The sequence below is a fragment of the Anopheles stephensi genome, chromosome 2 (assembly GCF_013141755.1).
Source record: "Anopheles stephensi strain Indian chromosome 2, UCI_ANSTEP_V1.0, whole genome shotgun sequence".
NCBI lineage: Eukaryota > Metazoa > Arthropoda > Insecta > Diptera > Culicidae > Anopheles > Anopheles stephensi.
Genome location: NC_050202.1, coordinates 88,261,063 through 88,283,417, shown reverse-complemented (window position 1 = coordinate 88,283,417; position 22,355 = coordinate 88,261,063). Strand labels below are relative to the sequence as shown.

General features: G+C 48.3%; 5 protein-coding genes across 9 annotated transcripts in view; 3 read left to right on the top strand and 2 right to left on the bottom strand.

Moving 5' to 3' along the window:
* The first annotated feature begins 1,310 nt into the window (after positions 1-1,310).
* LOC118505058 (liver carboxylesterase-like) lies at positions 1,311-3,266 on the top strand. The gene is made up of 2 exons (XM_036040335.1): positions 1,311-1,459; positions 1,532-3,266. The coding sequence occupies exons 1-2, from the start codon at positions 1,400-1,402 to the stop codon at positions 3,158-3,160; spliced, it is 1,689 nt and encodes a 562-aa protein (XP_035896228.1). The 5' UTR covers positions 1,311-1,399; the 3' UTR covers positions 3,161-3,266.
* A 1,527-nt stretch (positions 3,267-4,793) lies between these two features.
* LOC118505057 (carboxylesterase 4A-like) lies at positions 4,794-6,920 on the top strand. The gene is made up of 2 exons (XM_036040334.1): positions 4,794-6,590; positions 6,652-6,920. Exons 1-2 carry the CDS (start codon positions 5,071-5,073, stop codon positions 6,836-6,838), a joined length of 1,707 nt encoding a protein of 568 aa, XP_035896227.1. The 5' UTR covers positions 4,794-5,070; the 3' UTR covers positions 6,839-6,920.
* LOC118505063 (sphingosine-1-phosphate lyase-like) lies at positions 6,910-9,422 on the bottom strand. Of its 2 annotated transcripts, none has more exons than XM_036040341.1 (4): positions 9,189-9,422; positions 7,602-9,100; positions 7,368-7,514; positions 6,910-7,296 (listed from the first exon to the last, which is right to left on the bottom strand). In XM_036040341.1, exons 2-4 carry the CDS (start codon positions 8,840-8,842, stop codon positions 7,056-7,058), a joined length of 1,629 nt encoding a protein of 542 aa, XP_035896234.1. In that variant the 5' UTR covers positions 8,843-9,100; positions 9,189-9,422; the 3' UTR covers positions 6,910-7,055. The 2 variants fall into 2 exon arrangements, with proteins under 2 accessions (XP_035896234.1, XP_035896235.1); XM_036040342.1 differs by having other exon boundaries at positions 7,602-8,844; positions 9,189-9,408.
* A 205-nt stretch (positions 9,423-9,627) lies between these two features.
* LOC118505076 lies at positions 9,628-16,648 on the top strand. The gene is made up of 3 exons (XM_036040363.1): positions 9,628-9,710; positions 15,123-15,195; positions 15,261-16,648. The coding sequence occupies exons 2-3, from the start codon at positions 15,179-15,181 to the stop codon at positions 16,447-16,449; spliced, it is 1,206 nt and encodes a 401-aa protein (XP_035896256.1). The 5' UTR covers positions 9,628-9,710; positions 15,123-15,178; the 3' UTR covers positions 16,450-16,648.
* A 1,376-nt stretch (positions 16,649-18,024) lies between these two features.
* LOC118505033 overlaps positions 18,025-22,355 on the bottom strand; it is a 94,347-nt gene continuing 90,016 nt past the window's right edge. For all 4 annotated transcript variants that reach the window (XM_036040264.1, XM_036040265.1, XM_036040263.1 and 1 more), the window contains one exon: positions 18,025-22,295. In XM_036040264.1, coding sequence (XP_035896157.1) covers positions 20,273-22,295 — 2,023 coding nt within the window. In that variant the 3' untranslated portion in view covers positions 18,025-20,272. The remainder of the gene's footprint in view (positions 22,296-22,355) is intronic.

Below are 22,355 nucleotides of genomic sequence, written 5' to 3'. Positions count from 1 at the left end.
GGCCGTTCTGGCGGACGCATCAACGCCATCACTCCATCTCAATTTGGGCCTTCCACGTCTCTTCTGTCCGTGTGGACGGTCTAAAAGGACTTTACGGGCTGGGTCGTCCGGTGTCATTCTTATGACGTGACCAGCCCACCGGAGCCTGGCGAGTCTAATGCGCTGTACGATAGTGAGATCATCGTACAGCTCGTACAGCTCGTCATTGTAGCGGCTCCTCCATTGTCCTTCCACACATACGGGGCCAAAAATCCTTCTGAGCATCTTCCTCTCGAACGCGGCTAAGAGGGCTTCGCCAGTTTTGGACAGAGTCCATGTCTCAGAGGCGTATGTGAGTACTGGGACTATAAATGTTCTGTACAGTCCCAGCTTCGTCCGTCGCGACAGGTATTTAGAGTGGAGAAGTTTCCTCAGGAATCTATCATGGTTAAAAAGTAAGAACCGAAAACAACATAGATGTTGAAAAATAGCCTAAGCAGTGGTGGCGTATCCAAATTTCAGAAGGCACGGGACATACTTCGTAAACCCTGAGAATCTTTTGCGATCATCATTCTGCTTTTAGAAAACATGATCCCTTAGCTGACGATAAGGTCTCTTGATGGACTATGTCTCTTAGATGAAGAGGTTCCTTGAAGGTCGCGATCCCTCGAGAGACAGGTCGCGAGGTCGCGAGACACCTGTGCTTTAGATTCTGCATAATTCGTTATTCTGCAACATGTAACAAAAAGGCTACCGAACGATCCAGCAGGATGATCCGTCAAAGGACAGCTGCATAACCGATTGGAAGGCAATCCCATCAAATCGGGAGCAGTAAAGGTAAGTGAATTACTGCGATTAGCCTGCTAAATAAACAACAATCGTCGAAACCCAAAAACAACTTCACTGATACGGTGCGCGGTAAGCCACGATGAGATAAGTTCACCTCATTCCGCTAAGCCGACTTTAAAATCGAGTCTCCAAAACCCGATCAACCCGATTAGCGCAGGATGACGGAGGAAGACCACCCAGGGATATCTGTGACGCTGCGACGCCACTCTCCGATACCAATAGTTCGGTTGTGGTGTTGGTCGCACGTAGAGGTGCCATTTTTTGGATTGGCGAAAGGAAAACCCCGATCACTAAACGGGAACATACGCACAACCGCGATAAAAGGATACGCGGACGGAAGGTCGGTTACTAGCCAATCTCGGTACGCGCCCTCTTCTTATCGCCATGTTTATGCGCCCCTCCGTAGAACCGCTTGATAAGGCAGCTTATCGGGCCGGTAGGATAAGCGACGAATGAGCCCCACCGTGTTGTGTGCGGTGAGTCCTGCCCCGTCGTATATAAGCCGATCAACACCTGCGGCAGCCACAGCTAATACACTTGAACACGGTGTGGCTTGTTGTGTGTCTGAAGGATGTTTAAGTTTGTGGCAATCTTAGCGCTGGTGGCCCTTGCGGTGCACGCGCAAGATGCGGTATGTATCGATTCTTCGCATTTAAAGCTCCCTCATTAACGCTGCTTCCATCTTTCGTGTTCATTCAAACAGTCCCGGCCAATCATCAACACGAGCGGAGGACAGATCCAGGGTATCACGTCCAGCTGTGGGCTGTTCTGTAGCTACTTCGCCTTCAACGGCATTCCGTACGCACAGCCGCCGGTAGGTGAGCTTCGGTTCCGCAATCCGCGTCCGGCCGCTCCGTGGATCGGCGTGAAGGATGGAAGCGAGCATCGCAGCACCTGCCCGTCGGGTGGATTCCTGGGCGGTGTGTCCGGCAGTGAGGACTGTCTGTACCTGAACGTCTACACCCAGAACCTGATCGGACAGCGGCCGGTAATGGTTTGGATTCACGGTGGATCGTTTACCGGCGGTTCGGGCAACTCGTGGATCTACGGCCCGGACAACCTGATGCCGGAGGATGTGGTGGTCGTCACCATCAACTATCGGTTGGGCATTCTCGGCTTCTTCAGCACGGACGACGTGCACGCGGCCGGCAACTGGGGCATGAAGGATTGCGTGATGGCGCTGCAGTGGGTCCGTCAGAACATTGCCGCCTTCGGCGGTGATCCGAACAATGTGACCATCTTCGGCGAGAGTGCCGGCGGTGTGGCCGTGCACTATCTCGTCCTCTCCGACAAGGCTAGTGGACTGTTTCACAAGGCGATCGCCCAGTCCGGTACGGCGCTCGTTCCATGGGGCTTCCAGTATCGGCCGCGGGAGCTCGCTTACCGGCTGGCCGACCGTCTCGGATACACGCACGACAGTGCGCAGCTGGTGCAGAGCCTGCGCAACACACCGATCGAGCGGCTGATCGAAGTGCAGGAAGGCTGGCTGGACATTGAGATCCCGCGCGGTTTCAAGCCGTTCGACTTTGTGCCGAACGCGGAACCGGTCAACTCGCCCGAGGAAACCTTCCTGACGCAGCTGCCGATTGACATCATGAACGCGGGTACGTTCAACCACGTGCCCTTCATCGCCGGGTACATGAGCATGGAGAGTCTGTTCATGGTGTACGAGCACACGATCGACAGCACGGTTTGGGACGCGTTCACGCGCAATCCGGACTACTTCGTGCCGCACTTCTGGAACATCCCGCACGGTACGGCAGCTGCGGCGGCCGTCAGCCAGGGCATCCGCAACGCGTACTGGCAGGATCGTCCGCTCAGCGACAGCATCATGGTCGAGTGGTTGACGTTCCACACCGACCAGCAGTTCATCTACGCGATCGACAAAACTATTCGGCTGCACGCGCAGCGCTCCAGTGCCCCCACCTACTACTATCAGTTCAGCTTCGACGGTGATCTGAATCTGGTCAAGCGGGTGCTGCTGCTCTCCAGCTGGCCCGGCGCAATGCACGCCGACGACATCCCGTACCTGTGGTCGGTGACGGATCTGAGCATCTCGCCCATCCTGCCAACGAACCACGCGCGCACGGTCAGCAATCGCTTCGTGCGTCTGTTCACCAACTTTGCCCGGTTCGGCAACCCGACGCCGAATGCAGTGGACACGCTGCTGCAGAGCCGCCAGTGGTTGCCGGTCACGGCGTCGTCCGTGCCGTACATGGACATTGGGCACGATCTGGTGACGAGCGTCAACCCGAACGGCCAGCGTACGGCAGTGTGGCGCGATCTGGAGGCCCGCTACGCCAACGATCCGTTCCGCTTCCCACGCAACTGAAGGGAACACTTTCTTCCACTCAAACTAATCTGATACTGAGCTAAGCGATAAGGCAGGGGCAGCATATTGAATGCGACGATTAAAAGACTTGATTTTTCAATTTACACATTACTGGAGTTGGGTTTGTTTTTACTGCTTGGAGAAAGTGAACCAGGCCAGCCATTGATCGTCTTTCGAAGTACTCTTTTCCTTCCACGTCCCACTCCCAATTACTTTAGGTGGGGTCTGAGTTTATCTTGTTTTTGTTCACTTTGACGTCAACGGCAATAAGCGGTGTGTCCTCTAATGGCAGGATTATCGGTGTCGACCAAAGAAGCGGTTAGAGTAGTTGTTGTATTTACTAAGCGAAAAACATGCGATTCGACCGTATCTTACTGCTTTTGAGGGGGGGGGTCTTGGCATGTTACGCACATTTTGTTGAGGGATTTGATAAGAATCTGGTAGATGGAGGGTTACGATAATGGGTGGCATTAAATGACGAGGCAATATGGCGTCTTACGATAATCCATCGGGGGTGTCCCTGTTACCAACGCGACGAATTGAGCTAGATTTAACGGCATGCAAGGATTAGATGGAAAATTTATAAACATCTTTGTTTAGGATAAATTATCACCGGCAAATATTATTTTAGGAAAAACCTAAACTAACAGAGCGACCTCCTAGCATGAGAAAACAAGAGTATGATGCGTTATTGGAAATATCTCGAAAAAGGGACAAATCTCGACATATGGTAATCATAAACTCAGGCCATGTAATAAAATACGAAAGTGAAGAACATAGGCCGAAAAAGGTTAACGCTAGAACCCAACGCATACGTTATCGTTGCGCGATTAGTTTCACGAAAAAAGGACCTGCGCGAAGATCAAGGCACGGTCGTAGGGCAGTGAAGGAAAGACCAACTTGACGAATAGAGTAAACGACGCGCAGGCAAAAGGCAATAGGAAAATAAACATACGCACTTGAACCACAGATGCGCGATGCATTACCCATGGTCATAAAACGATAGGGTAACAATCGCCAGACATTGTAACGTTACAGACCTCCTACACTAGCCGACGTCAGGCAGGGATCAAACGCATCGGCATACCGAGTTAGGATAAAGGAGATCGATGTAATGCTGTTTCATGTTCTTTTTCCCACAGAATTTTAGTATATAAGACAGGATTTTTTAAGAATAAAAGCGACTTGTAATCCAAACCTCAACGAAGAAGCTTGTGTTTAATTGTTTGGGTATCCATACAGAATCGGGAAAGTTTCACCTTTGCCTTCCCTCCGGAAATTGGTTACGCACTTTGACCTCCCCACTCCGTCGGAAGAATTAGGCGAAATCAAGCCAAGCAAGAACCACGGTTAGAAACTTCTCCTGGTTATTCAGGAAAAAAGGCTAATCGTCTGATCGAGCTACGGCATTCCCGTTGTCCACGCCGAGTTAGTGTAGTGCGAGTCCGCCGCTAAAAACTTCTCCTGGTTTTCCAGGAAAAAAGGTTAGCCGCCTGATTCAAGCAACTCTGACAAGGCCAGGAATCTGCGCGGAGATCTCCGAATCGACCATTCCTTCGCGTGGTCGGTTCAACAACGGTTCGTTATCGAACTAACAGTCCCTCTCAAATGTAGGACTGACTATCCAGATAGGCATGGTAAGTTATGTCAGCTATGCCAGATATAGTGGAGGTCCCTAGGTTATTGTTAAGAACAATAATTCTTCCTATTGGTAATGAGAGCAGGATCGCTTCTCCAGGATTCTTTGACTGTTTCTAACCTTCGCACAAAAACACAATCCATCATCTTATCTTGATACACAAATCCTAAGAGCGTCATGATTATCCGAATCGTTAATCTTATCTTCGGAATGGTTTGGACCTCCCTTTCGAATGCGACTACCGGAGTTCAGTTAAGTATACTTTCGCAAAATGTCCGCCCGACAGGCTGCTTTCGTTACGTTCGTCAGCATCTTGACGCTAGCATCGCTTGGTACGGTTAGTGCGCAGAATGACCCGTCCAGACCCATCATCGACAGCCCGGCCGGGCAGCTTCAAGGTACAACGGAGTCGTGCGGATTGTTCTGCAGCTACTACGCATTCAAGGGAGTGCCGTATGCGGAGCCTCCGGTAGGATCATTACGCTTTCGCAATCCTGTCCCGCGCGCAAGCTGGCCAGGTGTGCGCGATGCCAGCAGCCATGGTGCCGAGTGTCTCCAACTGTCCATTATCCCTGGACAGCTGCGTGGTAGCGAGGACTGTCTGTATCTAAACATTTACACCCAGCAGCTCATCGGGACGCGTCCGGTAATGGTTTGGATACACGGTGGCGGTTACAACGCCAACTCGGGCAACAGCGACGAGTTTGGGCCGGAAAAGTTGGTCCAGGAAAATGTGCTACTCGTAACGCTCAACTATCGGCTGGGTGTGCTCGGGTTTCTTAGTACCGGAGATCGCTATGCCGCTGGTAACTGGGGACTGAAGGATTGTTTGCAGGCGCTGCGCTGGGTACGAGCCAACATCCGGGCGTTCGGTGGTGATCCGGACAATGTAACAATCTTTGGAAATTCGGCCGGCGCTGCATTGGTACATCTGCTGACGCTTGTCGACGCGAGCCAAGGGTTGTTCCATAAAGCGATTGCACAGAGCAGCACGGCACTCGTACCGTACGCCTTCCAGCCGAGACCACGATTTTACGCCGATCGGATTGCGTCCGCGCTCGGGTTTGGCACGGACAGCACCACCTACGTCGAACAACTGCGAACGGTACCGGCGGAACAGTTTGTTCCGTTTCAGCAGGCTGGACTCACCGTTCCAGTACCGAGATTTCTTCGCCCCAGTGACTTTGGACCGGTGGTGGAGCCTAGTGACGCACCGGAGGAGATCCTCATACGGCAGCGCCCGATAGAGCTTATCCGAAACGGAGCCCATCGAGTTCCGCTCATCGTCGGGTACAACGATCTGGAGGGTGCGTTTTTCACCGCCTTTGAAAATGCGATCGATCCGACGGTTAAAGGACAGTTCAACGCGAACCCTCATCTGTTGGTGCCCATGTTTTGGAACGTCGGAGAGGGAACCGCCGCATCCGGCCAGATAAGCGGTGCGTTTCGGAATCATTACTGGCAGAGTCGACCGTTGGATGCCAGCTTGGATTACGAGTGGACGGTGTACCAGTCCGATCATTTGTTCCTGTTCGCGATCGATCAAACGGTTCGGTTCCACGCACAATCGTCTACCGTTCCCATGTACTACTATCAGTTCTCGTACGATGGTGACTTGAATTTGTACAAGAAACTGTTTGGCGTGCAGCATCCGGGAGCGATCCATACGGACGAGCTTCCGTACTTGTTCCACATACCGTCCGCCATGCTGGTACCGGTTTCACCCGACAGTCATGCCAACACGGTAAGCAGCCGTCTCGTCCGGATGTGGACAAACTTTGCCAGAACCGGGTAAGCACCAGGCAGACCAATTTAAATCTTTAAGATCATAAAAAGCTCCTTTTTTCCACAGCAACCCTACTCCAACTCAAGACCCGTTGCTACAAAACGTGCAATGGCCTTCGATGGGAGCAACAGGGACAGGATATCTATCGATTGGACACGATCTAATGCTGGCCCAGCAAACTCCCAATCCGACCCGTATGAACCTATGGTACGATCTACAGCGCACGTATGCAAATGCCCCATTCGAACTATGAATCACTACGCGACTTACCTTAACAAAACCGAACGAATAAACATCTGCAACACGACCTCAACACGATTTCAATAGGCTTCGAACAACGTTTGTTTATACTTTGCGTTACAAACGACTTTGAGTCAGTTTCTGGGGCCCTAATTCTCTCCGGTGCCTCTCTCGCTGATGTGTTTGAAATGCCACTGTACGTTTGACGTAACGTTGGCGCCGCGTGCGGTTCACTTGCCACCGGTCATCCGATCGACCGGCGTGTAGTACATGGAATCGATAAAGCACTTGGTGAAATCTCCGATCAGCTCCCGATCCGGTACCGACTGGGCGACACCGTAGATGGCCATCTTGCCCTCGACCGGCTTGGTGGGATTCTGCATGATTAGCGCCACCTTGGTGCGCACGTCCAGGATGAACTTATCCGCCACGCCATCCTCCGTGTGCATGTACGTTACGCAGATGTGGATGCTAAAACGAGCGGAATGCCGGATTAATAGTGATCAGACACCGCGACGACTCAAAGGGATGAAAATAATTACCCCGAGGGAAACTGGAGCGAGTTCAAGTTCCAGCCCAAATTGCTTAGCTCTCCGCCCAGCAGGAAGATATCGAAATCGCGCGACCCGATACCGATCACGCTCGTAGCTGGGGTACCGAAAATGAAGATGCTTTTGATGGCACGCAATCTGTAGAGAGCAGAGTAGAGCAATATGATTAGCAGCGCGAGCTACTTGAACGCGATGAAGCGAAATTGTTGCTTAGCAACCACCTACTCTTGCTCGATGTAACGAGTGGTATCGATGATACGCTTCGTTGCCTCTACGTAACCATCCAGTCCAAAGTTCATCATGGTGGCCCAAGTGGCTGCGATAATGCCGCCCGCACGGGACCCATTCACCGTCGGCGATCCGTACACACCGCCCGGCCACTCGGTCGTCACCGTGTACTGATAGTGGCGGTACACTTTCTCCGAGTACAGCACCACGGACGAACCTTTCGGCGTGAAGCCGTACTTGTGCGTATCGGCCGAGATGCTCGTCACGCCGGGAATGCTAAAATCGAACGGACGCACCGGATACCCGGCACGCTTCATGAACACGATCAAAAACCCGCCCAGACAGGCGTCCACGTGTACCGGGATGTTGTACTTGCGTCCGAGCGCCGCAATCGCCTCGATATCGTCCATCGTACCGTACGGGAAGTTCGGGGCCGATCCGACCAACATGACCGTGTTACGGTTGATGGCACGCTCCATCGCGGCAATGTTTACCTCGGTCGTGTCGGCATGCACGGGCACGACCTTCGTGTAGATGCCCAAGTATTTGGCCGCCTTATCGAAACCCGTGTGAGCCGTTACGGGCAGCACCATGTTGGGTTTGGTTATGCCGCGCTGATCGTTCGCATAGTCCCGGTAAGCTTTGCAGGCCATCATGATCGATTCGGTTCCGCCGGTCGTCATGGTACCGCACGCGCTTGGTCCACCGTGAAACAGGGTAGCCGTCATGCGGACCACTTCAGCCTCCATTTTGCACACGCCCGGAAACACGTCCGGATGGAGCGGATTGGTGTAGGACGCTTTACCGTACACCTCCGTTATGAGCCTTATCAGCTCGGGGTTGTAGTAATACACGGCACCGGAAATGAATCCCTCCTTCCAGCGGTAGTGACCCAGCTCGAGGTATTGGTCCACCTGGTTGAGTATTTCCTCCTGGCTCATGCCATCGTTCGGCAGCTCGGTGTAGTAATTACCCGCCTGGCTAATGTCCTTGATGAACCCGTCGTTTATTTTCTGGATCTCGGCATCGACCTTCCTCCGTACGGCCGGTATGAGACGAGCCAGCTTGAACACCTTCTTTTTCGCACGTTGATAAAGACTTTCGTCCTGGAACAGCAACTGACAGAGCCACACCGTGCCGAGTACCGTCGTCGTGGTGATGGCGACGATCTGCCACGGCTGCCGACCGGTGAACACTCGATCGATCGTACCGGTAACGAGCCGCAGGTGAGGTTCCATACCTGTGCGAAGCAAAGCTGAGGATGACTACTGTGCAAAGTTTCCGAATTGCGTACGTAACGCTTAATTATCGCTGTACGAAGGGTACAGTGCAATCTCCGATAACGACACTCCGCTACTGATAAGAGCGATGCATGGATGATGATGATGATGGTAGAGATTAACGCATGTACACCAGGAATGTGTTAGTACGAACGGCGGGATGTTTTGCTTTCGATAGAACGATGTGGTCCCGAGTACATGGGAGGGTCCAAGAAGCTACAAAATAAAGGAAAACGGAGCTTCCGACGAGTCACAAAAACGTTTCTTTCTTGGTACGTTGGTTGTGCTCTGCACGAAAACATACCTCGTAGCTAGATCAGGTCTAGATCAGTCGTTGTTACGAGGTCGGCACAGATTCCAAGATTCAACCATTGACTCGTGATGAACGGCACTCCGGTACCGCCTGGTTAATGTAATCACAGCACAAAACCATTAAAATCTCGTCTGCTTTCAACAAGCGACAGGTTTGAGTCACTGTCTGGAGCTAATTGAAAACAGGAATCCTGAAAGCTGAACCAGCCCAACACAATGACACTGAGCAAACGTCACTTTGGAAAACGTAAACACGCACAGTGTATGTCATACTTTTCGCAACAACGCCACAACAAAAAAACATTTTATTTATGAAACGACTATCTTTGCGAAATCTTCTGGTCGCTGCTCATTACTTATTATTTTTTGTTAAACTTCATGCAAAACATAAAAATCATAATGCGATGAGCAAAATACGTACCTTGTATGATGCTGACGTCGATAAATTGTCAGCACTGTACCTTTTTGACAAACAGCTTGTAAACACAAATAAATAACAACAAGCCATACACAGTTTGAGCGGCCATTCGACTGTGAACCTCTGACAAGTGAACAAGTGGCCCGCACGTTCTGAAGTGACAGTTCCTTAAATTCACAAAAAAGCAAAAAGCTATTGATTTAAAAGCAACCGCCTTGATTTTGGACAAACGAGCTAAGGACATACGGATAGGATAAGTAATTAAGGATGGGGGTGGTGGACCCTGGGGGAGGCTCCCCCGGGTCATATTATGAGATCCTCGGGGAGGATCATAGAGTGATGGGGAAGAGGAAAAGGAAGATGAGAGGGGAGAAAGTAGCATTGGAAGAAATGTGTGACAACGAAGAAATATTTATGGTGGTAGAGAGTATCACAGAGGGGAAAACGTTAGCAACATTTAACCCGTTTCTATTCCGAAAGTCAGTCGAGACTGCCATTAATGGCAAACCGGTACAAACGACGCTGCTGAGGGATGGCAAAATCCTCATGAAGATGAAGAACAGAAGCGACGCCAGAAAGCTGTCAAAACTTAACCTCAATCACCCGGGCGGCACGTTGAACGTAAAAGTATACGAGCACGAATCGCTTAACCTCACAAAGGGCATTGTTAGGTGTGATGCATGTTTGTTTCTAACCGAGGAAGAACTCCTGGATGGTTTAAAGGACCAGAAAGTTACCAAGGTGGAAATTATGAAGAGGAAAAATGCTGTTGGTAAAATAGTAAATACAAGGTCGGCAATACTCACCTTCAACAGCACAGTGTTGCCCAGGAAGATCGATATCGGATACTTTACTGAAAGAGTGGAATTATACATTCCCAAACCCACTCGTTGTATGAATTGTATGCGCATTGGGCACACAAAAAAAGTCTGCTATAGAGAGAAAAAATGTGCGAAATGTAGCCAACCATTCCACGAAAAGTGTGAAAACCTAGCAAAGTGCGCAGAGTGTGGAGATGCTCATGGCACGCTTGACAAAGAATGCCCCATATATAAGGATGAGTGTGAAATCAAGAAAATACAGGTAGAAAAGAGAGTAACAATGCGCGAAGCAAGAGTCATCCGCAGGAACATTGCTCCTGTCATCCCTAGGAAGTATACCACCGTAGACTACGCCACATACACAGCCAATAAGAAAAACACCCAAACCGCACCTAATGATCACAACAACGAAGAAAACAAAGAAATTACAGCAAACAATAATGAAAATAATAATAAAATAACAGAAAATAATAATACAAAAACTAAAAATAGCACAGAAAGTACAGAAAAAAACAACACAGAAAAGGAAACAATTAATACACCACCCATGACGAAAACGATCATCATCAACACATCAGATGACGAAGATAACATCTCATCCACAAACATAGCCCCCTCGACCAACTCAGGAGTTATGAATAACATTAATAACACACAAAATAATGAAGAAAATATACCATTCAAAGCAATGACAAAAGAACAAAGAAAGGAGTATGCAGCCAAACGATTCAGAGAAATAGTATAAGATACACTCTACTATTAAAATGGCTGCACAAACCAACATCAAAGTAACACAAACAAACATACAAGGACTACTAAACAACATAGACGAGCTGAAGCACATCTTAAGCAACGAAAACATTGATGTGATCTGCCTGCAAGAAACTTGGCTAGTGGATCACACTGCAAGCAAAACAAGAATAAATAATTACAATCATTTTTACCAAAACAGAGAAGATGGCTATGGTGGTTGTAGCATCTTTGTACATAAAAAATATCGAGTAGAAAGCGTACAGGTACACCCTAAGAACGAACACATGCAATCTACTGGTATCAAACTAAAAGGGCTGAATATAATGGTAATCAGCACCTATGTGAAACCCACCACACCTAAACACATATTCGCCAAATATTTCAAGCTGCTACTTCGTACGGTCAACAACACAAAAGCCATAATAACGGGTGATTTCAACGCCCATCACACAGCGTGGGGCAACCACTTCTGTGACATGAGGGGAAGAATCACGCTGGAAGAAGTTAATAGCAGCGATTTGGTACTGGTGCATAGTAAGGAACATACCTTTATAAACCCTGATGTAAATAAAAAAAATACTGCCATTGACCTAACCATCGTTACACCTAATATGGTTCTAGATGTCGAACGTAAGGTCACAAACCAACACATTGGCAACAGCGGACACAGAATAATTCACATAGCCTTAAAAAAGCCTACCAAAGTACAAACAAGATCTGTGATAAATATGGTAAGAGTAGAACAACAAATCTGTGATATAAGTAGTACCGAAAATACCACCATAGATAGCCTTAAAAATACCCTCCAGAAAATCATGAAACAAAACACCAAATCCATTGAATACACACCAAAAAGCTGGTGGAGTAAAGAGCTCCAAAGGGCTTGGGAAAAAAAGAACGAAGCTCGAAGAAATTTTAATCGCAACCGTAGTATAGAAAACTTGATTCAATCCAAAAAGGACCTAGCTAAATTCAAGTTCCTAAAAAAAGTGGAGAAGAAGAAAAACTTTGAAAAATGGTTAGATAAGGTCAACTCGGACAGCACTAGCAAAGAACTGTGGGACCTTGTGAACAAATGTCATGGAAAACCAATCAACAATAACGGCATTAATATAATAGCCGAAAGTACGGAAAATGCGAAAAAATTCCTAAAGTTAAACTTCAGCAGCCCGAAAAGGCCAAGATGGCAGTACGCTCCACAATTCATTTCAGACATCGAAATCTTGAATTTGGAGAAATGGAAAAAAATATTAGCCAATAAAAAAAACACAACACCTGGTACTGATGGTATATCATACAAAGCCCTGAAATTGCTGAATGATGAAGTGGTTCTGGTACTGATCAAAGAACTGAATAACATGTACCAAAATGGAAGGGTACCGAAAAAACTGAAAAAAATCAAGATAGTAGCAATTGGCAAAATTGGAAAAGACACAAACTGTGTAGAAAATTATAGGCCTATAGCACTTCTGTGTACATTGGTTAAAATAGTCAATTCAGCAGTCCTGCAAAATATAACACAGCACCTGGAGCAATTTAATATCCTTCCGGAAACCACATTTGGCTTCCGAAGACATAGATCCACGATGACTGTTGTAAACCTCCTGGTTCATAAAATTCTTCACAACAATGCAAAAAGAAAATACACGGGAGTAGTCTTTATAGATGTTAAAAACGCTTACAACAGCGTACTCACCCAGGAACTTCTTGAAATTCTCAGACTTGACATGATATCTGAAGAGGATATTGCATGGGTTGCAAGTTTTCTGAATAACAGAAGCCTAGAAGTAACAGTGGGAAAAGAAACAATCAAACGGATTGTTAGTAACGGTCTTCCACAAGGTGATGTGCTTTCACCAACTCTCTTTAACATCTACACGAGCAGCTGCCATGAACTAAACAACAGTAAGATCAGATTATTGCAGTATGCGGATGACTTTGCAATTATTGAAACCGGAATAACACCAAAAGCAGTTGAAACAGCGTTGCAAAGAAGCATCACATGGCTAAAAGAGCGCCTCAGCCAGCTCAATCTAGAAATCAACAGTGCCAAATCAAAAGTAATGACCTTCCCTAACAGCAAGTTCAGTATCAGAGTAAATGTAGATGGCGAAGTGATAGAGCAAACGAAAGAACACAAATTCCTGGGCTTAACGATTGACGACAAATTAAAATTCAACAAGCATCTTGACAATCAAATCGCCAAAACAACAAACAGACTAAACCCGATTAAAACTATTTGCAACAATTCTAACCACGTCAACCCAGAAAAGGCCATGCAAGTACATCGAGCCATAGTACGAGGTACTATAGAATATGGGATAGGATTTAGCCTCAATGCAAACAAGAACAAACTTCGCAGGGTTAACATCACATTAAATCAATCCTTAAGAAGAATAACCGGATGCACTAGATCAACGCCGCTCAACACGCTCCATGCCATAGCAGCAGAAAGACCTTTCCACATTCGAGCCAAATATCTCGTATGCAAACAAATAGCAAAAACAATAGCATATTCCGCACCTAACAAAGCCCTATTTTCCAAGCTAAATCATCGTCGAACCGTCAGACTATCAGAAATAGAAAAAAACTACCTAAACTTCAATGAAACTCTACAATCCATAGTCACATACCAATTCAATAATACTATCCAAAGTAGTAGTACCATAAAGATATCCACCTCAATACCCGGTTTAGAAAACTGCAAACAACGCTATAACCCCACAACAGCACGTCAGCTAAGTCTTGACTTGATTAACACCACAATTACCACCCCCACATCCATACAAGTCTACACAGATGGGAGTAAGATAGACGAAAACTGCGGTATAGGAATATACATCATCAGTGGCAGCCAAGTACTACTAAACCAATCCTATAGACTGAAAAATCCTATGTCCATATGCTCAACAGAACTGTACGCTATAAAACTTGCTCTAGACTTTGTGATCAAGGAACGATTAGATGGCCCAATTATTTTCACTGATAGTCGCGCGGCATGCCTCATTATCAAAGGAGCCTTGGAGGAATTTTACACGGACGATATAGTGTCGGAAATCTTGAACAATGGCATAAAAGTGAACCTCAGAATACAGTGGATCCCCAGCCACGTTGGTATTGAGGGAAACGAGGTAGCGGACAGGCTTGCTAAGGAAGGGATTACAAGCAACAACACCATAAACAATAAAATACCGCTCAAAGACGCGCTAACAATTTTCGAAAACAAGGCAAAGGAGGAAGCTAACACGTGGTATAAAGAAATAAGCCAGCACAAAGGCAAAACTTTTGCGGAGTATCAAACTCGAATGGAGAAAAGAATGTGGCATCACCGACTAAAACTACCAGCTCATGGCATAAAAATGATCAACAGATTAATATCGGGACACGATCACAGTAACTACTGGTTACACAAAATGAGGGTAGTGGACAACGGCCTATGCGGTACATGTAATGTGCCGGACACGGCCAAGCATAGGGTCTTCCATTGCGAAAGATATGCCTTAGAACGAAGAAAAACAACCCACATCAACGAAGTAGCGTTCAAAAAAACATGGAAAAGAAAAGACTCATTAGGATTGATTAAAATAATCAAATTCATAAAAGACAATAGGATAAAGTTCTGAATTACATAGCTACATGAAACATAAATCGAAATCACAACCGCTCAATCCTGTGATATAAATGCAAAGAACAGTCACGCACACAAGAACGTCATAAAGCAAAACACGAACCTTCCCACAACCGAGAGACGGAAAAACAGAACAGAACAATTGTAACAACCATAGAACATCAGGACATATGGCCTCAGCAGCCGGTCCATAAATCACTAGGGGTAGTGGTAATAAGCCTCAACCACGGAGTAACTAAGGAAAGCCTAAGTTTGGATTCCTATGTGGTACCGTGGTAATACCTCGACAAAAAGAAGAAGAAGAAGTTTGAGCGGCATTCTGCATTCGCTCGCTGAAAAAGTAAAATAAAACTAATGTGGACATGAATTCTGTTACGCTGTAAGTAAAGAAAATCCAAAAAAACCACGAGTGGAAAAGTGATACAGTTTTTTCCCCAATTGTAGTCCCAATTCAGACGCATCCAAATTCTGTCGCTTCTGCTTGTCGGAAATCAATCTGCTGAACGTGATTGGTTCTAGTCCGAAGGCGCAGGAAACGCATGGTGAGATTCTCAGGCTTGCCAAAACCTATCTGCAGCTGGAGCTTCGGCCAGACCAGGACTTTCCGAGCGCTGTGTGCGAGATGTGCATCGGGTTGCTGTATGATTTCGACAAACTGTACAAAAACGCACAGGAGTACAGCTATGCGCTGCGGTTGCTCTTGCAAGGCCAGCGCAGGAAGATGGTGAACGATATCGAGTCGGAGATTCCCGTCAACACAATCGAATCCATGATGGACATGTACGATCCTTCGCCAATTCTGTTCATCGATGTAGACAACAACGGGTACGAGGAACAGCTTATTGTATCGAATGTGTTTGGCGGCGGCAGCGGTGAACAGATCACCGTGGAAGACGTTCCCATCGCGGAGCAGAACGAACGACAAGAGGCACAAATCGATGTGTATCATGTGGATGGTCAGCTGCAGCACATCGTCATGGAGGGTGGAACCTTGATCGAGCTGAAGACGGAGGAAACGCCGAAACCACCTGCCAATCTTCAAACCACCCACCTGTTAAACGCCTCTCATTCGAAAGGTGCTACATACTCAGCCGTTAGAAAACGATCGGCAGCAGCACCATCCTTACCTGTGTTACCGAAGAAATCCGTGCCAACAAAGCTTCCCTCAGCCGTGATGTGCACGCCCACCCGAACGCTGAATGTGGAGGCTAGTGGCAAGAGAAGACCGGCTCAGCTTACCGGCCAACAGCACAGCCAGAGTGTCGGCGGTGTTGCCTCGAAACAGCTGTACCGTTGCAACCAGTGTTCGAATCTCTTTGTCGAGCTGTCCAACTATTACAGGCACACCTGCCAAAAGCGGCAAACAGATGGTACCGTTCAGAACAGCTCCTCGAAACAGTCGGCAGGCGCGAGCGACGGTCAGCGGACTCAGTGCAAGCTGTGCAACATGTCGTACCGGACGAAGCTACAGTATCAGAAGCACGAGTACGAGGCGCACGGTATTAGGAATGAAAACTTTGGCATCAAATGTACCATTTGCCACAAACTGTTTTCCCAGCGCCAGGACTACCAGCTGCACATGCGAGTGATACACCCGATGCAGGGCGTTAGTTTCGTGAAGATACACGGATAATGAGCATCGCACCTTTAAGTCGATCGTAGGCCGGCCATTCGGCAGTGAACTATAGCCTGGCCAAAGCTGATCCTAGACCGGGCGAGATGCGATCGAATCGTGTGCTGGGGAGGCTACTTTTAAACCACAACCTGACTTCATTTAATAGTAATATTCTTATTGTGACGAAGACTAATAAATTTACTTTTTCAAAACATTATCAGGTCTTTTAGGTTGTTGTAACTGATGGCCAAACAAGGCCGGCAGAGACCCGTTTCAGCAATGGAGCTCGTCAGAATATCTGACACCTACCTTCAACGACCAATCCTCTTGCAGACCGATCTTCACACGGCAGGACCGAGACTCAAATCGCATCCAGAACCGCCTCCCCGTACGTAGGGTTGAACACTTTACTTACTTACTTACTTATCAGGCGCTACAACCGCTCTGCGGACTTGGCCTGCTGCAACAATTCTCGACACCGCCCACGGTTTAGCGCCGTCGTCTGCCAATCCGTTATCCCGGCCGTTCTGGCGGACGCATCAACGCCATCACTCCATCTCAATTTGGGCCTACCACGCCTGCTCTCCATGTCTCCTGAGTCCATGTGGAGTGGAGAAGTTTCCTCAGGCTTTAGTATGACCGGTTGCCAGCCAGCACCGTTGCGCGTAACTCGACATCAATGTTGTAGTCGGTGGACTGACTTTTGACCCCAGATAGGTGAAGTTTTGGACGACTTCGAAGGTGCGGTCACCTATTTGTACATTACCCCTGCGTAAATCAGTGTTTGTTAGCAGGGCCGCTGGTGGTGCCATCATTATTTTGGTTTTCGTCTCGTTAATCTCCAACCCGAGGTTCTGTTCCGCACGCTCGATCCTTTGATAAGCTTCTGCTACAAAGGAGAGCCTCAAACCGATTATGTCTATGCCATCAGCGTATGCCAGGATCTGGATTGACTTATAGAAGATGGAAGTTTCCACCTCCGAGTCGCGGGTGGCTCTCTCTAGCGCTAGGTTGAAAAGGAGACAGGCAAGCCCATCTCCCCGGCGCAAGCCCTTGGTGGTAGCAAAGGGCCCTGAGAGTTTTCCATCCACCTTCACCTGGCATGTGATGTTGGCCATTGTCATTCTTGGTAAGCTTGGCCAGCATTCCAAACAGTACAGGTTTACCCAGGCTATGCTGCCACATGCGGCTTTAAAATCAATGAAGAGATGGTAGGAGTGGAGCTGCTGCTCCGCCATCTTCTCCACGATTTGCCGCATCGTTGAATACTTTACTACGGGTAAAATTAGGTCACAGAAAGCCAGAAATGGTAGGCCGAGACCTCTCGAGGTTGTAGTGAAGAAGGCTGAGCATCTTCTTCTCGAACGAGTTTAAGAGGTTCTTGACAGTTTTGTACCGCAAAGAGTCGTCCTTCAGCTGATGCTTCTCAATAGTGATTCCGTCAAGCACGTGTTTTGTCATTGTCGAACTATAATCCTCAATCCAATTTTGAGCTCAAAAAATCCCTCCTCTCAAGATGAAATCTCGCCAATGCTCCCCGCGTGTCATCATGTGTGCTTCAGTAGATTCAAACTATCTCAACGCCGCACCGGGTATGATCAACATGGATAGAATCTGGTGCATTTTTCTCTTAGCTCTCCTTCTGCGATGGTGTCCAAGTGGGGGGTTTTGCACAGGTTTTTTCTTCTTTTCAATTTTCTCGCACGTCCTCCTCTCGTTTTCTGCACTTTCACACATACATACACACTAATAAACCGATGTTTAGCTGTGTCCGCGTCCCGTCCAACACACGCTTCGCCACAGCCACGTGTTCCGGCGGTTACCGGACGGGGATAAAACGCTCGCTTTACACCATTCGAATTTTTGTTTCACCTTCAACCCCCCCCCCCCAAAAGGTCATCAGTTATCGCTAGTCTGTAGCTAATGGTTCCTATTTGTTGCTGGTTTCGTTCTGGTCTCACACTAAATAACACCACATATGATTAGTTAATGGTGGGGGGTTTTCTCCGTGTTGGGCATCTTTTTGTTCATCAAAGGGATTGCTGCTTCTGCTGCTATTTTCTATTCTAAACCGCTACCCAGCTGCTACTCGCATTAGATCGAACGTCTAATTGTGGTTACACGGTTGTACCGGATTTTTAATGCCCTCCAGCTATCACACCACCATATGGAAAATCGCAGCATCGATTCAAATGTTCGATTTTTAGCTCGGGCCGAACAACCAACATTAATATCAAATTTTTCGTACTTAAGCGTCTAACCTCCGCACGGTTATTTGGTGTATCGTTAAAAAACAGGATCCGGTGGAGAATTGGCGCCCTACGTCTCGTTCGCGATCCGTCCATCTGGGTCATGCGTACTTTGATTCAAATTTTTTTCCTCTAAATATCACTAAAAAATGGATCTCTACTATTGTTTCCGTAAACGATGCTTGATCAACTCTAGGATAAAACTTGTCGATGTAGTTTCTGCTTTGTGTGTGTGTGATCCATAATTTGTGGTTTCTATTGATCGTTGTTTCAATTGAGCTATCTAAGTGTTATCGGGTTGACGGTGCGCCATGGGGCCTTCTCAGTCCGGGTCTCTACCAAGACGCTTGTCTAAAAGATTGTGCCAGAATTATCCAGATATCCAAAAATGTGTATGTGTGTGTGTGTGGTAGTAGTATTTTCCTGTCCTGTTGGTGGTCAAATACACTAAGCTCGATACTATTGGTAAGGGGGGGTATTAGAATGTTCAAGATGCTTGGTTCCTTTCTATCACGCCCTACAGCTCTCTTTCTCTCTCTCTCTCTCTCTCTCTCTCTGTTTGTCCTGTGAGGTGCTAAAATCCCTACATTTGAAATGGGTCTATTGCAAACATTGATTTAGAATGTGAGATCGATAAACTCCCCTGTGTGTGTGTGTGTGTGTGTGTGTGCAAACGAGAACCAAAAGCAATCCTTTCCCCCTGTTACAATTGCACGCTAACGGATTCGAATGAACGTAGGATGTTGGCTGCTTCTTGTTAGGATTCTCCCACAATTCACTGGCAATTAGAGTTTACAGAATGTATACTTACGCGGACTTTCTTTTTACTAATATATATATACTCTCTCTCCCTCTCTCTCTTTCTATCTCTCTAGTCTAATTACCTTCGTCCATCGCTACCACTAGTAATAAGCTGATCACTCTCCGTATAAAAAGGGTTAAAATAAAAACATCTATCATCTGCCGTTGAGAGTAATTGATTTGCGTTTGTGGTTTGAATCAAACTGCTGATGTACCCTAAGTAGGTTTGTGGTTCAAATTACATCGATCTGCTAAATTCTTCCCCATTCTGTTTTTAGATGGGCGATCCTTTACAGCCCATCTCCAGAGATCCGCCAATCGGTCATTAAAGGTTTTTTGGTATTTGGTTTGCTTGTCCCTAGTTTGTGTAGCTCGTGTCGATGCAAATGAGCTCTACTTTTGTCAATTGCGTTTGCTTCGCATAACCTACAAAACATCTGTCCTTTTGCTCTTCTTACTTTCTACAAGCTACTCTACCGTCTGGCCTACCATTTATTTCCTCAGCTCTCTTCGTTTGTTCGTCAGGTTAGTAAAAACACCCAATACGATCGTCTCTTCTTACCGTTTGCACTTAAGCTTACGATCACTGTCCACGCCTATTAGTAGATCAGTTTTACAAAATGTACAGAACTGTGCAAATAATTTACAAACAAGTCGACCACACGTGTGTGCGTGTGTGTTACTTAGTGGTGTGGTGTCACTAAAGTACCTCGGAAAGGGCATAACAAAATTTGAAACAACAACTACACGGTTCGAAACATGCCGCCGTACTATCACATCGTCGCACGAATTTAAATGTCCGCCGTATCCCGGTTGGAATGTTCGATCGCGGCCAGCAGCTCATGCTTCTGGCGCACGTAAAGCCGACCCTTGCGCCACGGATTCTGTAGCTGCAGCGGGCGGAAATCGTCACGCAAGCAGCGTTCCCGTGCGCCGATCACCGCCACCAGACAGAAGCTGTCCAGCCGTTCCGGTGTGTAGATGGGGCCTTCGCGACCCTTCAACACCACCGCCATGTTGAGCTGCTTCACGACCAGATCGATCACCTCGCGCGCACTCGTTTTGGGCGTAACGCGAAGCTTCAGGGAAGTTCCGCTCGGTAAGCCCGTCTCGTAGGCGGCGTACACCTGCAGGATGCTGGTGGCGTTTGCTACGGTTCCACCGGTGGCCGTTTCGGTGGTCGGTTCCGGCGCGCTTGGCTCGTCCGGTTCGCCCGGCCCGACCGGCAGCGTCTGCTCCACCGTAATCGCAACGGAACTTGGTGTGTGGGGAGGGTGTGGCGCTTCCTGCCCCGGGACCGTTACTCCTTCACGCGGTTCCGCCACTTCCGGCTGCTGGTAGGATTTCGCTTCGTGCTGCAGGGCGGCCAGCGTTGGCTTAAGGTACGTCGTCGTTAGGATGGGTTTAGTCTCCTCGAAGATTTCCATCTCTTGCTGCTGCTCTCGTTCAATAAAATTGATCGCTTTCAACGCTTGATCACGTGACTTTTTGGCCAACAGTTTAAACGGAACGGCACCACCCACGGTTACGGCGGCAAGGGGAGCGACTGCTTGCTGCCCGACACCCGTGCCAACCACCTGCTGCTTGCTGGAGTTTTCAATATCCTCGACGGGAACCGTTACCTTCGGTGCGAGACTTACCGGACTGGCAGTTGGTACCATCGGCACTAGAAACGGCGAGCGGACGTTAAGCAACGGGCTGGATGTGGCGGAGTAGCTGGAGTAGATGGTGGGTGGTCGCTTTTTGTTCCCCGCACCCATGCCGATCGTGCCGCCGGGCAGCTTTCCATCGCCTCCGTGATGATGCGAGCTGTTGAGCGTATCTTCCGACCGTGACGGAGGCAACCGTGGCACCACCACAAACTCCTTCTCCGGCTCTACGCCCGTCACCGAGTAGTAGCTGCTGTGCGTAGCGACCGAGTTCGAGTCGGCACTGTTCTTCCGCGAGCCGGCCTGACTCACGTTCAGAAACCGGGCACTGTTGTACTTCAGCAGTTGCTCGGACTTGGAGTGTTCCGCGTCCAGCAGACCGTTGTGACCGAGCGTATTCTCTACCGCCGGGCCGGGCCACGATCCACGGCCCGGGCTGCTCTTGTGGAAGCTGTTCGCGCCCGGCGGTGCCGTGCCGGGCGGATGAAGCAGTTGCGATTCGCTGCCACCCTTTTTCTTATCACCGCCGCCATTTTTCGGCAGTTTACCGAAGTAGGTCGTCTTGTAGTCCAGTATCTGTTTCATGTTCAGCTCCGGCATGTTGGCACGATCGCGCGCATAGCCGATCACGTCCATCAACCATCGCACACCTTTCCAGATGGTGTTTAACCCGCCCGACAGCTCTTGCAGCTTCGCCAACCGATCTTTCGCTTTCTGCAGCTCCGAGCTGCTAAACGCTTCCCGGTGCAGATGGTTGGCAAGCATCGTGTCCAGCTCGAGAATGCAGGACAGCCGCGAGTACTTCTGTATGATGCTGCTCTGGTACGTTTTCAGATGTATCATCTCGAACGCTTGGATCGGCATCGAGAACAGATCGCCGCGCTGCAGCAAGCTTTCCTTCTGTCCCGGCACGGCGCAGCTACTTTCCGCCGGCGGACAAATGATCAGGAAGCTTACGTCCGCGTTCAGCTCGATCACCTCCACGTCGTACAGCCGGTGGGCGACCGCCACATCCACCGGGATGTCCATGTACTGGAACAGGTTGTGGACGGCTTTCGTGAGCAGTTCCAGGAAGTGCAGCTGCACCTCGGTGGGACCTTGATGTTTGGGTCGAAATTCCAAAATGCTCGAGGGTTTGTGCTGCTTAATCAGTTCCCATTCCTCGCTAGAATTCAAAAAGCACGCACAACATTAATACGGTTGAAAGGGAGTGCAAGAGACGCCA